Source organism: Hyla sarda, chromosome 11, assembly GCF_029499605.1.
Source record: "Hyla sarda isolate aHylSar1 chromosome 11, aHylSar1.hap1, whole genome shotgun sequence".
Classification (NCBI taxonomy): domain Eukaryota; kingdom Metazoa; phylum Chordata; class Amphibia; order Anura; family Hylidae; genus Hyla; species Hyla sarda.
The window spans coordinates 46,073,362-46,089,888 of record NC_079199.1 but is presented as its reverse complement, the minus strand read 5'-3'; the positions used below and the strand labels follow the sequence as shown (position 1 = coordinate 46,089,888).

At 41.7% G+C, this 16,527-nt stretch overlaps 1 protein-coding gene across 2 annotated transcripts in view; it reads right to left on the bottom strand.

Moving 5' to 3' along the window:
• Positions 1-16,527, bottom strand: part of MTHFD1 (methylenetetrahydrofolate dehydrogenase, cyclohydrolase and formyltetrahydrofolate synthetase 1) — a 97,496-nt gene that overhangs the window by 24,792 nt on the left and 56,177 nt on the right. For both annotated transcript variants that reach the window (XM_056545283.1, XM_056545282.1), the window contains exon 15: positions 11,005-11,079. In XM_056545283.1, coding sequence (XP_056401258.1) covers positions 11,005-11,079 — 75 coding nt within the window. The remainder of the gene's footprint in view (positions 1-11,004; positions 11,080-16,527) is intronic.

Genomic DNA, 16,527 nt, shown 5'->3' with positions numbered 1-16,527 from the left:
ATGAGTAGGATACAGTGAGAGTAAATCTACACTTGGGGCAGGGTCACACGTAGTGCATCCGCATCGTATTCCATGCTGCGGATGTGCCGATGACAGGCACGCAGGACACACTGGCACGGCAGAGAGCGCACTCTAATGACAGCTTGTAGCAGCAATCCACTGCTGCAAGCAGACACACAGGGATCTGCGAGTCTGTAGTAAACTGCGCACGCATGCCGCTCTCAGCCAAGCTCAGTTTACTACAGACTCTCAGTCTCAGTCCTTGTGTGTCTGTTCGTAGCAGCGGCACACAGGCACAGCATGGAGCTCACTTTAGGGACATCATCATCGGTGCATCTGCAGCATGACATACGCTGTGGATGAGCCATGTGTGACCCCACCCTTAATAAATATTAAACACAATACTCAACATGACACTTACACAGGCAGAGCAGTAGAAGAGAAGAAAGAAGACTGTGTGTGAATAAGGAGCAATGCAGACGTACGTGTAATTCAGAGTATGAGAGAAAGCTGGGTTACAGTTACTATAATGGTATGTTCTCAGTGAGGAAAATCTCCTTGCTGAATGCCTCTGTGGATCCGCAATCCTTCTGCTACATGGTAAATGAAGCAGAAATAAACCCAAAACAGCACTTACCGTATTTTTCGCCGTATAAGACGCACTTTTTCTTCCCCACGCCTATCGCGGCGGTCCCTGCGGCCATCAACGGCCTGGATCCGCGGCTAATACAGGACATCACCGATGGCGGTGATGCCCTGTATTAACCGTTCAGACTGCCGCGTCTCAAGGAAAAATGACACTAACCCGGCTGCTCAGTCGGGCTGTTCGGGACCGCCGCACTGAAATCGCGGCGGTCCCGAACATCTTACAGGACCTTACCTGCCTCCTCGGTGTCTGCTCCGTGCCGCGATTCCCTGCTTGGCCGGCGCTCTCCTTCGACATCATCACGTCGTTGCGCACGGCGTCCCTTCATCCAATAGGAGCGGCGTGCGTAGCGACGGGATGACGGTGACGGAGACAGAGAGCGTGGATCCCGGGGAAGAAGACGTCCGGAGAGTCGGGGACACCACGGGGACGCGGCGACAGTGATGGAGCGACATCCAGGGCAGCGTTGACGGGTCCAGAGCGGCGGGGACACATGAGTATTACCTCCTATCCAGTGGTCTTCAACCTGCGGACCTCCAGATGTTGCAAAACTACAACTCCCAGCATGCCCGGACAGCCAACGGCTGTCCGGGCATGCTGGGAGTTGTAGTTTTGCAACATCTAGAGGTCCGCAGGTTGAAGACCACTGTTGGGTTCAGAATCTTTATTTTTTTAGATTTTGCTCCTATAAATTGGGTGCGTCTTATACGCCGGTGCCTTCTATAGGGCGAAAAATACGGTATATTTAAAGAAAAAATTGGGGCAGTCACCCATAAACATCAATTAGATTCCAAGCTAGAAGTAATAAAACAATAAATACCAGCGCTATAATAATGGGATTATTTATTAAATAGATAAAAATAGAAAAATTATATAAAATGAAATGTCACTCAAGAGATGGTAAAAGGAAGAGGTAACTATTTTAGACGTGCAGCTGTAATAGTTCAAAAGCTGTCCCTAGTGGAGGGGCTGAATGCAGAAAAAGCAACTGTGCTATCAAAGAAATGCAAGACAACAAAGAGATGCGGGTTGCTTGCAGTTGAAATGGATATTTCCAATAGGGCTTGTTGAGTATGTTAAAGATATTCTAATTTGTCGAATATATAGTTGACAGTAGATGTAGACTTTGCTTATCATATATATCCTTTTATTTCATTAGTGGTATGGACCATGTGGAAGATGTCCCGTTTGTAGTTAGTACTCCTTATAGTAAATCCTGGATTGTCCTCGGTCCTCAATGGTGTCCCGGCGACCTTTGCCTTTGTATTTTGAAAGGCCTGGGAGGCAGCCCCGGCCGGTGGCGTCTCTACCAGATCCCCTTGCTGCGCCATGTGAAATGGGTAATCCTAGGTTTGCGTTGTTTTAGTGACGTCACTATGGGTGCGAAAGTGGACCAAAAAGCTCTGACGCGTTTTCGGTCTGGGAGTGCATGTCAGTCCATGATTACTCTCCTTACATATCGGCAGCAACCTATCTGTGAGAGTTTTAGGAATAGCTGTTATTTCACAGGGATCTTGGTTATATAATGATGGAGGGTAGGAAAGAATGATATTATACTGCAAATGATTACATGCCTATATAAAAAAAATGGAAAAGATGTATAAAGAACTTCAAGGCTTAAAAAAAAAAAAAAAAATATATATATATATATATATATATATGCGCATGTGTGCCCAGATTTGCACTGGAGGATGCAAATTTATGTGTTTGCCCATATATAGCAATATGCATATATTGGACCATATTATAGAAAGCCAAACAATTCCATTTCCATATTTAGCCCGTTAGGGGCCAAAGTGTCCAGATTAAATATCCACAGGGTTTCCACTCGGGACATTTGGGAAATGAAGTCGCCTCCTCTCCAGTGGGGTACGATTTGTTCTATTGCAAAAAAGGTAGATCCTTTTATACAGGAATTATGTGTTGCTTTGAAATGATTTGAGAGGGGGTGGCCTCATATCCTCGATTAATATTGTACGGGTGTTTGCAAATTCTCTTAGTCTTTTTGTTCTCCCGATGTATAATTTTTCACAGGGGCATTTTATAACATAAATCACCCCCTTTGATTTACAGTGAAGAAACCGTTTAAGTTTTATTTCATTATTCTGATGTGAAAAAGACGGAATAGGGTTTTTATTATTAGCGCTTCTACAAGCTTTCAGCTTCTGCACGGGAAGAAGCCTTTTTTCTCCCCTAGTGTATTAAATCCATCAGTAGTGCCCCTAGTTGCAATCTTCTTATTTTGTTTGGTGTTCTTAACCTTCTGAGGATTTGAGGATTTTTTTATGGTAGGGGCTACGAGGTTTCCTATATTCTGTGCTTTTCTGAACATGAATCTAGGTACTTTTGATATAAGTCCACCTATTACTTTATGACTTTTGAGGATGTCCCAATGTTTAGCTACTGACTCTGCTGACTGTACGTGGTGATTAGAGGGATGATCATCTCTGTGGACGTGGTTTTTGTGTGGTTCTCCCCCCCTGATGATTTGGGTGGCTTTTCTTCTGTACTGTTGTCTTTTTGTTTCTTCTGCAGGAACAGCTTTTACCTATCCATTTTCAGTATTTCTTCTTTTACCTTTTGTAAGTTTATTTCCTTGTATCCTTTTTCTAAGAATTTCTGTTTTAAAGTTTCCGCTTCCTGTTGGAAATCCACCACATGTGTAATTGCGTTTCAAATTCAAAAATTGACTGCATGGTATATTTTGCAGCCAGAGGGGTAAGTGACAGCTGCTACGGTGTATGTAGCTATTGCTGTCCAGGGGTGTGGAAATTTAATTAAAAAAAAACACTTGTCCATGGGACTAAGACGGAGCAAAATCTACTTGTCCCACATGACGATCCACTTGTCCGGGCCAATTTTTGCCTTTACATTCTCGTTTTTTCCTCCTCGCTCTATAATAGCCATAACTACCTACTATAATGATACCTTTTAATTTTTCAATAACAAATTCTCCGAACCAAATATATATAAATATATATAAATATATATATATATATATAATTGGTGAAGTGAAATTGAAACAGTAAAAGAATTTAGCAAATTTGGTGGTTTTCTTTTCTACACCATTTACCTTGCGGTTGAGCTAACATGTTATTTTTATACTTTGGGCCGGCCTGATTACAGCTTTTTTTTTTTGCATACCAGGCTGTATGAGGGCTCATTTTGTGCGCCATAATCTGTTTTTCATATCGGTAACATTTTGGTATTGATCTGACTTTTTAACTTTTTTTTCTGGGATATTATAAAAATTGTAATTCTGTGGTTTGGCATTTTTTTTTACATTTACGTTATTTATCGTATGGGATACATAATGTTATATTTTAATAGTTCATACAATTACGCACACAGCGATACTAAATATGTTTATTTTTATTATGTTTACATGTTTTTATAAAAGGAAAAGGGGGTGATTTGAACTTTTAACATGGAAGGGGTTAGGCTACGTTTCTACTTGTTTTTTTTTGGGAGGGGGGGGGGGACGTCAAGAAAATGTCAATTCTGCCGCATGGCGTTTTTTCGGCCAAAAAACGCTGCGGCCAGTTGTCAGCTGTAAATCATTTTGAATTCAAAACTCCTTTTCCACTTGGCGTTTTTCAGTTTGGTGTTTCTTTTTTTTTTTTTTTTTATCCTTTTGGCGTTTTTTCACTCTTTTTTTAGCTACTTGGCGGTTTTGCAAAGTCGCAGCATGTTGAGCCAATGGCATTTTTTCCCCTGAAAAATGACACGTGGGTTTTAACTTTGGTGTTTTTGCAGGCGGTTTTTATTCTTTTTTGGACTTTAGCGATCCATAAAAGTGATGCAGATACCTTTTTTTAATAACATTTTGTATGGTACCATGAAAAAATAACAATAAAAAAGATACAGTAGTGAAGGAAAAAATTGTATCTAACGAAATGTATCTTTTTTATAACTACATTTTTATAAATTTTTAAAACAGCAATCAACTTATGTGTGTAGACAGGGCACTAAGAATGTAGCAGACAATATTAAAAATTTAGTGTGTGTTTTTCAAATTTTTTCCTTTATTTTTTAAATTTTTTAGGTAGTACTACTCCCAGCATGGAACACACTGTTCCATGATGGGAGTAGTAGTACCTGTACTAATTGACAGATCGCCCTGGGTCCGTTGCGATCCTTCTGTATAATTAATAGATGCGGCCGGCCGCTCTTCTATGGTCCCCTGCACTGCCGTATATATACACACACCTATTCATATTTCCCACAGAGAGCTGTGATTGGCCAGATGGTTCCAGCCAATCCCAACTCTCTGTGGGAAATATGAATAGGTGTATATATACAATAACGAAGAGAGATGGTTCACTCGCACTCACCGGTCCTGTGGTAGTCTGTGTTTCGGATGTTTCCGTAGTGCTGGGAGGTGACTGGATGAGGGTGCTCAAAGGCTAACAGTCGTTTTTGCGCACAGCCGTGCGCTTCTTCCGGCCTCTCCTTCTCATCCCGGCCGATACTGCGCATGTGCGGGATTTCCTACTATACCCGGAAGCGGTCTTCAGCGGTGCTTCATTAGTCCGGAGCAGCGCTGGAGTAAATCCCGCACATGCGCAGTATCGGCCGGGATAAGAAGGAGTGTGTAAGACATTATATGAATATTCATTAGCCGGGCGGTGCTGCGGGCAGGGCGGTGGTTACGTCACAGTGCCAGATGAAGGCAGTAACCCGCCCGTGCCAGTTAGCAGCTAATTTAAATATACAGAAAAACTGCTATAACGGGCGAACGGCGCAGCGCATCCGGGCAAGGTAGGACTCAAAATGTTCAGAGTCTCCCGCACTATCTACCGGTATCTGTGGATAGTGCAGGAGAAAACATATGACAGTTTTCCTTTAATAGACAGATCGCAACAGGTGTCAGAAGTTACACTCGCGGCAATCTGTCTATTAATGCAGGTACTACAGCTCCCAGCAAGGAGAAGAGTGGGCTCCATGTTGGGAGTAGTAGTACCTGCAGTTAAGAACAGATCCCAGCAGGTGTCACTCCTGACACCCAATGCGATCGTCCTATCTATTGCAGAGATGCGGAGTGGGTCTATATAGCGCTCGCATCTCTGCACTATACTCCGGCCAGTGATATGAATAGAACATCACGCATTCATATTTCCCTCTGAGAGCTGTGATTGGCTGCAACCATCCGGTCAATCCCCACTCTGGGCGGAAAAGATGAATGAGTGATGTGAATTTCTATTCACATTACTGGCCGGAGTATAGAGCAGGGAGCACTGTATAGAGTTGCTCCGCATCTCTGCTATATTATGGACGATTGCATCGGGTGTCACGACTGACACCCGGGGCAATATGTCTATTAGTACAGGTACTACTACTCCCATCATGGAACAGTGTGTTCCATGCTGGGAGTAGTAGTATTACCTACAAAATGTAAAAAATAAAGAAAAAAAAGTTAAACACACACTATTAAAAATTAATAAAAATGTAGTTATAAAAATTATATATTTCGTCCAAAATTTTTTTTTTCCAACAAATTTGGTACCAAAAAAAACGCCAAAGGGGCCAAAAGTGCAATTTCCACTCAAATGCAAAAAACGCCAGAAAAAACGCGAGAAAAAAAAACGCCAAACACAGGAAAATGCTGTGGATTTTTTTCTGCCATTTTTTGGGGGCCACAAAAAAAAAACAAGTAGAAACTTAGCCTTAATGTGTGTCTTTTAAACTTTTATTAAAACTTGAGGAATTATTAGATTCCTCATACAGATCAATAGAGTTCTATTTAACTCCATTGATCTGTGTGCTCTGCGCTCCATTGATAGAGCCTAGTCTAGCCAGGCTCTATCAATGAGAGAACCACAGGACACCAGGGAAGCAGAGGTAAGCCCTCCAGCTACCTCTATAGAGTTTTGCCCCCTCGTGATCCCGCTAGTCCACCAGGGAGCATTAACATGTCCCTTTAGACGCCGCTTTGACAGCGGCGATCTAAAGGGTTAATAGCCAGCCACTACGATCGTCACATGCTGGCTATTAGCAGTGGGCCCTGGCTACTGAAATCAGCCAGGGGCTGCAGAGTATGGAGCGGGCACGAGTCGGGAGCCTTCTCCATACAGACTGCTGAGCGCCTCCATGCTTGTCAGGGCTAAGGGCCGGAAAAATTCACCTGCCTGATGCCCAGAACTGCATGTCCCAGGCGTCGGCGACAGGAATTCCACATCCCTGCTGTCTGTGGGCTTATGGAAGGTCTTAGTGACAATTTTATTGTTCGTGATGGTGATTGTTAGATCTAAAAAGTTGATTTCCTAGGTACTGTAGGTTGCTGTGAAATTTAGATAAAAAGTATTGTTAATAATATTCTTTAAAAATTGTTCTAATGTTTGTATAAAAATCACATCATCAATAAAACTCCTCCAGAGGACCAGGTTCGTGTCCAACTTGCCACCAGGAAATATTGCTTGCTCCTCCCAGTGACCTATGTAAAGATTTGAATAGTTGGGCGCGAAACTGGTCCCCATAGCGGTACCCAGCTTCTGAAAAAAAAAATATTTCAAGTTATCATTGGAAGCAATGGTATACATACATCTTTTTGGCTTATCAATTAGATTCCAGTTTCCCCAGGGCAGGTTAAGGAACTAAAGGCAATGATTTTACTGGTTGCCATGGGAAACTGCACCATTATATGTAGACACTAGATTGTACATATGAAGTGTTTAACTACAACAGTTCTGATAGCTGCAAAATATTCATTGGCTGCAGGTCACATCTTTGTTATACAATGGTGAAGATCATTACACAGCATTATATAAAAAGGTATGTGGTGTGAGAGCACTTCCCATATTCCATAGGTACCAATATTGTGACTTAACGCCACCATCCCTGCCCCAGCAAAAATTGTGACTGTTATCAACTACCGTATATATATTCTGGATGCCTGAGCATAGCAATATTCATAATAATAAATATCCATCCCTCACAGACAATATCCATCCATGCCCCAGCACATTCTTGAAATGACTCAGTGTACAGAATATTTTGGATTCCTCCGATGAGTGTAGATCACTATTTTTAGCCATTCCTCATTACTATGCAAAGCTACAAAACACACGGTTACAAATCCAATGTAAGTATTACTAGAAAACAAGAACATACTGAATAAAATGCAATTATGCCAAAAAACACGTTCCTAGAAAGACAAATGGCAACAAACTGCTCAGATATAGCAGCAGCATAAATAGTCAGCAAAGAACAGGTTGCCAAAAGGGAATATATGCTTTTGGCAGCCTTTTATTAACCTCTTAATGACACAGCCAATTAGAATTTTTTAAGGTTTGATTTTTTTCCCTTTTGTTTTCTAAGGGTCACAACTCTTTCAGCTCTATCTACAGGGCCATATGGGGGCTTGTTTTTTGAGGGGTTCATTGTACTTTGTAATGGCACCTTTCATTGTATCACAAAATGAACTGCAAATCAGAGAAAAATATATTTGTAAGGTGAAATTGAAAATAAATAAAAAAACTTTTTATGCTATTGACTATGCGGTAAAATTGACAAGTTATTGGTATTCATCAGATTAGTACAATTACAACAATATACAATTTATATATATAGTTGTAATACTTTAAAATTAAAAGATTTAAAAATTAGAAAATATTTAATTAGCATTTTCTGACTTTTTAAAAAAAACTTTTTTGTGTAAAAAGCTGTGTGTGGCTTATTAGTTTGTACTATAATTTGTCGTTTTTACTGGTAGCATTTTGGCATTAATGTGAATTTTTGATTGCTTTTTATTAAATTTTTTTATGGGTTGTGATTAGAGATGAGCGAAACTTACAGTAAATTCCATTTGTCACGAACTTCTCGGCTCGGCGGTTGCCGACTTTTCCTGCATAAATTAGTTCAGCTTTCAGGTGCTCCCATGGGCTGGAAAAGGTGCATACAGTCCTAGGAGACTCTTTCCTAGGACTGTATCCACCTTTTCCAGCCCACCGGAGCACCAGAAAGCTGAACTAATTTATGCAGGAAAAGTCAGCAACCGCCGAGCTGAGAAGTTCGTGACGAATCGAATTTACTGTAAGTTCGCTCATTTCTAATTGTGATGGGACCAAAAAAAAAAAATCTGGCAATAATTATTGTTCTTTTTTTTAAACATTTACGCCATTCACTGTGCAGCAGAATAATAATGTTATATAGTAACAATTCGAACAGTTCCACATGCAGTGATACCAAATTTGTTTATGTATTTTTTTGTGTGTACCTTTTCTTATTAGGAAAATGGGAAATGGGGTGTAATTAGAATTTTTTTTTCTTAAAAACATTTTTTTATTTTTTAAAGTCCCCTAAGGGACTTCTATAAGCAATCGTTGGATTGTTTATTCATTTTACTGAATAAATCGGTTATATGCAGGTACTTGTGATCTGCTAGTGCCTATAGCAGGCTGTAAAAGCATGCCATTCATGGTAGTCCCTAAAGCCTTCAGAAGGCCTTGGGCTGCCATGACAATGAATCGGCTCCCCGCAATCTTATCAAGGGGAACTGATTGGTGCCACTGACCACCAATGTTAGAGTCCCCTATGAAATGCTGCATCAAACTCAGTCAGTTTTTACAGCAGCATCTAAACAAATAAAATAGCCTTAAAGCGCAACTGTCATGAACGTTGGGGCATACAACCTAACAGTCTGTGTATTGTGTGTTTACTATGTATTCACCATTATTTTTACCTTTTTTTATTGCAGCTTTTTTTTTACCCCAAAAAAGTGCTTTACTGTGCAGTCAACAACAGTCGGATAGAACTTTCAAAGCAAGCGCTCACTCCCGATGTTGTCTGCCACCTCCGGTGCCGGGAGAGCAAGCGAGAATTCACGTCGGCGCGCACTTAAAGATAAGGGGAGTATGCGCTGGGACTGGTGTGTCAGTCACACAGTGGTCACAGCACTGGCATACAGGGGATTGGTGTGGCGGCCGCAAGAAATAGCAAACCCCTGGCCACGCCTATCCGACTGTTGGTGACTGCACAGTTAAGCATTTTTTAGGGGTAATAAAAGCTGCAATAAAGAAAAAGTAATAGTGAATACATAGTAAACACGCAATACACACACTGTTGTTGGGTTATATGCTCCAAAGTTCATGACAGTTGCGCTTTAAGCAGAGCTTGCTTTGTGTCTGCTTATTAGCCGGGTATAAAGCCTGCTCAAGTTCCCTTTCTCAATGGTACCAGGACAAATATACTCGTCCTACGTCGTCAACAGGTTAAATGATTTATACAACAGTCAGTGGGGTGCAAGACTGCCACAAGGCAAAAGTGCTGTTGTCCATAGCAAACAGTCAGGTTGTAGCTTAGATGTTTCTGGAAAACGAGAGCTTTACTTACAGCGGAATTTGTGAGAGTTCTATTATAGTGTCTGGTAGAATAGTGTGATATATGCAGTGCTACTCCTCTCATCAACTCTGAGGGAAATTGCGATGGATCCTCTTGTGTGAGTGTGAATAGAACCGTACCCTGTTTAGTGGGTGCACCCCAACACAGACTTACATTGTCTAGGATAGTGATTCCCAATCAGGGTGCCTCCAGCTGTTGCAAAACTGCCACTCCTAGCATGGCGAGACAGCCGAAGGCTGTCCGGCCATGCTGAGAGTTGTAGTTTTGCAACAGCTGGAAGCACCCTGATTGGGAAACACTGGTCTAGGACAATGCTGGACGCACCCTGATTGGGAAACACAAGTCTAGGGCAATGCTGGAGGCACCCTGATTGGGAAACACATGTCTAGGACAATGCTGGAGGCCACCTGATTGGAAAACACTAGTCTAGGGCAATGCTGGAGGCACCCTGATTGGGAAACACTTGTCTAGGACAATGCTGGAGGCACCCTGATTGGAAAACACTAGTCTAGGACAATGCTGGGGCACCCCGATTGGGAAACACTTGTCTAGGACAATGCTGGAGGCACCCTGAATGGGAAACACTTGTCTAGGACAATGCTGGAGGCCCCCTGATTGGGAAACACTTGTCTAGGACAATGCTGGAGGCACCCTGATCGGGAAACACTTGTCTAGGACAATGCTATTATTCCCAACAGTGGGAATAACACCACATAGTTGGCAATTCATTTATACATTTCCAGGAGTAATAACAGAGAAACAGCACAGTTGTGAGTGCTAAGAAAAGATGCTCAGGAATTGTAATTATACAGAGAAGGTTTCAGTAAAAAATAAAGACAGAAGAGGTGAAAGCGTCTTCAGTTGGAAATAAAGGGGGATCCCCTTTCCCCAGGTTTACTATATTTTGCACTATTTACAAAGTTGGATAAAAAAACTCTGTGTTGAACAAAAAGAAAGCAATCTTCAGCTGTAAACACGATAACTACGTTCCTTTAAAAATAAAAAAAAGGCTCACTTACCTTAAGTCGTCTTATCTGAATATCTGAAAATTTGCGCACTCCATTACTCGAAGGGACAAGACGGTTGTACAGAGCCTGGAGAATGAGAATCACGGTTAGTGTGAATGGACAAAGGCAAATCTGTTATAGATCTTATAGATCTAGTTAAAGGGGTAATCAAGCTTAATAAACACGCATGGTCTTTCCTCACGATACACCATCAATATAGATCAGCAGGGCTCTGACTCCCAGCAACCCCACTGATCAGCTGGTGGAAGGGGCAGGAGTGCTCCTGCAAGCACCACAGTGACTGGAATGTTTATCAGTAGTGATGGTGTAAGGTACAGAAGCAAGGCTGCAGTTCTGTATACTGCTGCTACTAGTAATACAGCAATGAAGGTGTAAGTGCTGCTTATTACTCGTGTAAATTCCATGGCCCCTTTAAAATGCCGATTGGCGCCATCAAAGCGCAAACCCAATGGTACCTAGATAGCGGAAGGATGTAAAATAATCCAATGCATTTTTTTTCTTGACATGCAACAGATTCAGACAGATTTGGGCGCTTTTTCAAACAAAAAAACATAATAAACAGACATAAAATGGGTGTTGGGATGGTACATCATAAACCCCTCCCAAGAGGGCGAATTGGCCAAAGGTACAACCTTAACCGGTGTTTAAAATTAAAGTTAACTTGAAATTATATAACAGACACTTATATGATAAAGAGACATCCCTATGTATTACAAAGAAAAGAAAATGAAAAATATCTTACAGCTAAAACCTCAACAAACAAACATTTATTCTAGTTCAGGGTCACAGTTTTTTCTGCAAAAGATCAACAAGTCTGCTGTCCAACACATCCCGAACAAATTAGTTGAAATTCTATATTAGGGTCATGTTCACATATTATATATATGCTGCAGATTTTGCGCACAGAATTCATAGCTAAAATCCTCATTGTGTGATCAGTGAGTTTTTTTTTGCATAACATCTGCACCCAGAGCTGTGGATTTGAGGCTGAGGATTTTATTGTGGATTTTATGTGGTGTCCCACAATTGAAAGAATAAAGTGAATATTAAAACTGACCAATTACACAATGCAGATGACCTTGTATGGAATCCACAGCACATACTCTAAGTGTGAACATACCCTACAAATAGAAACAGATAGGGGCCCATTCACATACCCATTGTGCTTTGGTGAATGGAACTCTGTTGGTCAGTCCAGCCAAAGGATGGGAGTTGAGCGCAGAAAAAAAAAATTGTGCCTGTGTTATTTTTTTTCTCTCCGCTCAACTCCAGCAAAATACCGCACACCAATCGGATCCCATTCAAGTCAATGGGATCTGTCAAGACCCGGCACTCACAGTTGTGCTCCGACTCATTCAGGTCCATTCGGCATTAAAAAAAACATTTAAAAAAAAACACAAAGGGTTGTGGGTGGCTCACACTGTAAAATACAATGTATATTGAGCTCGCTGTGTTGCACTACACCCTTCGTGCCAAAAAACAAACTGAGGATTTACACGACTGGATATAGCCCTCTAAGTATGCATATACTACTAAAAATAACATAAATAAATAACTGATATAGCTAGTTTTAGACGAGTTACATACATATGAATTAGCAATAAATGATGAGGGTAAAAAGATGATCAAAATCAGTATTAATTCCAATAAAAGACCACCTGCATAAAAATGTATAGTCACTAGTTGGATATAGTCTATGATGTAATCAGATAGGTAGGTTAAGCATATATAAACATATGAGACAGTTGGTGCGCTGCACCACTCACTACCCGACAGCTGGAAAATAGAGCGAGGTCCCCGCAGCATTCAGGAGGAGATATGCCATCTGGGTAGCAGTACAGCGATGTAAAGAGCCGTTCTTCCTAATGCTTGTAGACTGGCACGGACCCGAAATGTTAGTCTGCAGCTCCAGAGAGTACTGATTGTCCCGATCTGACCTTGCTGCAGGATGGTACGGACGTGCGTCCAGCTGTGATGGAAGTGGCTGTAGTTGGTAGCAGTGGTTAGTGGTGGGTGCAGCGCGGAGTGGTGGCGTCCTGTGCTGAGGATTGCGCACACGGTACAGTGGTACCTAAGTAGTGAGTATGCAGGTGGTCTTTCATTGGACTTAATACTGATTTTTATCATCTTTTTACCCTCATCATTTATTGCTAATTCATATGTATGTATCTCTTCTAAAACTAGCCATATCATTTAATTATTTATTTTTATTTTAGTAGTACATTTAGTAGTATATGCATATATGTATCCAATCGAGTAAAAAAAACAAAAACAAACAACGGCTGTGTAAACTTAGCCGATAGTTTTCGAATATGCATAGTTAGCTAAGCTAATAGCTAGTTATCCCAATCCCCCATACACATTTGGCTGAGCATGTGTTGTGTTTTTATTATTTAGTAATTCTTTGAAAAGTTATTCTTTTTTTTTTTAAACTAAACAAAAGACAAAAACGCCAGTGCCCTTTCACCCCAACAAAGCACAGGAATGAATTCAGAAATGACAAAAAGCATAAATTCAGATATGCACAAATATAACAGGCATTAGATTAGTAAAATATAACAGGCATTAGATTAGTAAACTATCGGACACTTTTAATCTGCAGCACAGTAGAAGACAACACCGACCATGTCCAGACTGGAGGTAGAAGTTATAAATACCGGCTAAAGTATAGTCATTAAGAGAGGTCCCCTAGGAATTAAGGGCAACCTTCGCTGCACCCCAGAGCAAGTGAAACCTAATAGCATCCTATGTTTAGTTAGATTAGAAGAAGCAAGTCCAGAATTATGGATCCATGTGGCTCACAGCCTTTCAGATTTTTTAGGTACAGGGATGTGGAAATCCTATCGCCCGACGCCCGGGACAAGTAGTTTTGGGCGCCGGGCAGGTGAATTGTTTATAGATTTAGCCCTGTATCGGGCTAGCAGGGACAGACCGACTTCCCCCTTATTTTTCTTTAATGCCGGTGTGAGGCGCAGGAGCCGATGGAAGTCTACACCTCACACCGGCACTCAGAGTGTATGGAGGGGGCGGCGGCCTCCAGCTGACTGCAGAGCCCCCTTATCTCCCCTCCCGGAGGATGGACTGAGCTCAGAAGACACAGCAGGGTGAGAGAAAGGATGTAGACAGCTCCGTGCACAGCTCCTCCCCTCCCCCCCACACAGCTCTATCCCTCCCCCTCCCCCTGATATGTCTCCACAGGACCTAATCCACCACGGGGCGGTTGCTAGTTTGCAAGAGGAAAACACAGAGCGGGGGAGGGAGGACGGAAATCTCACCTCACACTGGTTGGGAAACACTGGTGTATATGTATGGTGTGAGTGTATGTGTGATGTGTGTATGATGTCTGTGTATCTGTCTATGTGTGATGTGTGATGTGTATGTAATGTATGATGTGTGTATGATGTCTGTGTGATGTGTATGTAATGTATGATGTTTAAGTGTGATGTGTGTATGTATGTGATGTATGATGTGGGGTGGGCAGCGGCAGGTGTATGTATGATGTGTGCATATGTATGGTGTATATCAGTGTTTCCCAACCAGGGTGCCTCCAGCTGTTGCAAAACTACAACCTTCAGTATGCCCTGGCCATGCTGGGAGTTGTAGTTTTGCAACAGCTGGAGGAACCCAGGTTGGGAAACACTGGTGTATATGTATGGTGTGATGTGTATGTAATGTATGATGTGTGTATGATGTCTGTCTATGTGTGATGTGTATGTAATGTATGATGTGTATGCAATGTGTGTATGAGGTCTAAGTGTGATGTGTGTATGTAATGTATGATATGTGGGGGGGCAGCAGCAGCAGGCCTATGTATGATGTGTGAATATGGTGTGAGTGTATGTGTGTATGTAATGTATGATGTGGGGGGGGGGGCAGTGGCGGGTGTGTGTGTGTGTGTATGTATGATATGGGGCAGTGGTTGGTGTATGTATGATATGTGTATGCATGAATGTTTTGTATAGGAGCGGACTGTCACGTCGGGCATTAGGGCAGTTGTGCCATCTAATTTTATTTATTTTTAGTGGCACCCGCACTAAATTGCACCCCCAGAATCCCACCCTCTTCATACTCACCCGCCAACCAAGAGCCCCACGGATGCACACAAACACGCCCGAACCAAAACTACAACTCCCAGCATGTTGCACCATAACCTAAACTGTAGAACTATAAAGTGCAACATGCTGGGAGTTGTAGTTTTAGTTCGGGTCAGCTGCAGAGCCATAGGCTGCATCAGGGTATGCTGGGTGTTGTAGTTACTAACTGTAATTCCCAGTGTTCCCTGACACATCCTCTGGCTCTGCAGCTGACACAAACCAAAACTACAACTCCCATGTTACACAATAACCTTAACTGTCCTACTATACAGTGCAACATGCTGCAACACCCACACAACCATAGGCTGTATCAGGGAATGCTGGGTGTTGTAGTTATCTAGTAACTAAATGCAACTTCCAGCATTTTCTGACACAAAATGCAGCACATAAACTGGAGAAGCAGAACACCCCCCAGTAACACATAAGTCCCTATTGAGACTGAAAAATAGTGATTAAAATATTTTAAAAAGTGCGTATACATGTGAATAAGCCCCTTTCCTAATAAAAGTTTCCAATTTTCTTTAAATAAAAATAATGTACAAAAATAAACATAAGTGGTATCGCTGCATGTGGAAATGTCCAGACTATTAAAATATAATGTTAATTAAATCGTACGGTGAACGGTGTAAATGTAAAGAATAGTCCAGAATTGTTCATTTTTGGTCACTTCATATGAGAAATATTTTATAAGGTGATCAAAAAGTTATATCTAGACTTTTCTGGGCTTCCCTCGGGTGTAAGAGGAGCTACAGCTCTCCCCCGCTAATAGTCTGACATACTGCGATCACCTATTAACCCATTAGATCACCGCTGTCAGCAGTGTCTAAAGGATCTTATATCCATCCCTGGTGGTCTAGTGGGGGGGGGGGATCAGACTATTTTGGTTGAAATTATTGCATCTACCAGGACAAGTGGATTTTCTTGAGGGACAAGTAGATTGTGTTCAGCTTCAGTCCCTTGGACAAGTATTTTTTTTTTAAATTTCCACACCCCTGAGGTACCTTGCATTTTAAATAGACTGGTGTTTCCATTGCTATAAGCCAGTTCACTGTCAATAAGCCCTCTCAAAAGTGAAGGAAAGTAGGTGTTCTCAATTGAGAAAAAAAAAAAAGTCAGGAGGCCCCCATACACAATAAACGAGTGGCTGGGCCCACTAACATTAGCACGTTGGTTTGACCTTGATCTATTGGCTACCACCAGCTTTAGTTTTGCCTACATCAGATTCCTAAACAAAACGGTTATGCTCTCTAAAATACAAATAACATACAAATCACATAAGCAAACTTTTTCTCTCTCTCTCTATTCTACTGCTGGAGACTAGAAAGACCGGATCACAACACAAACCAACACAGAAGGGAAGGTGTATGCACACAACCATGCACTGTTTTATCCTGGACCACAGTTACTCATTACTTATATT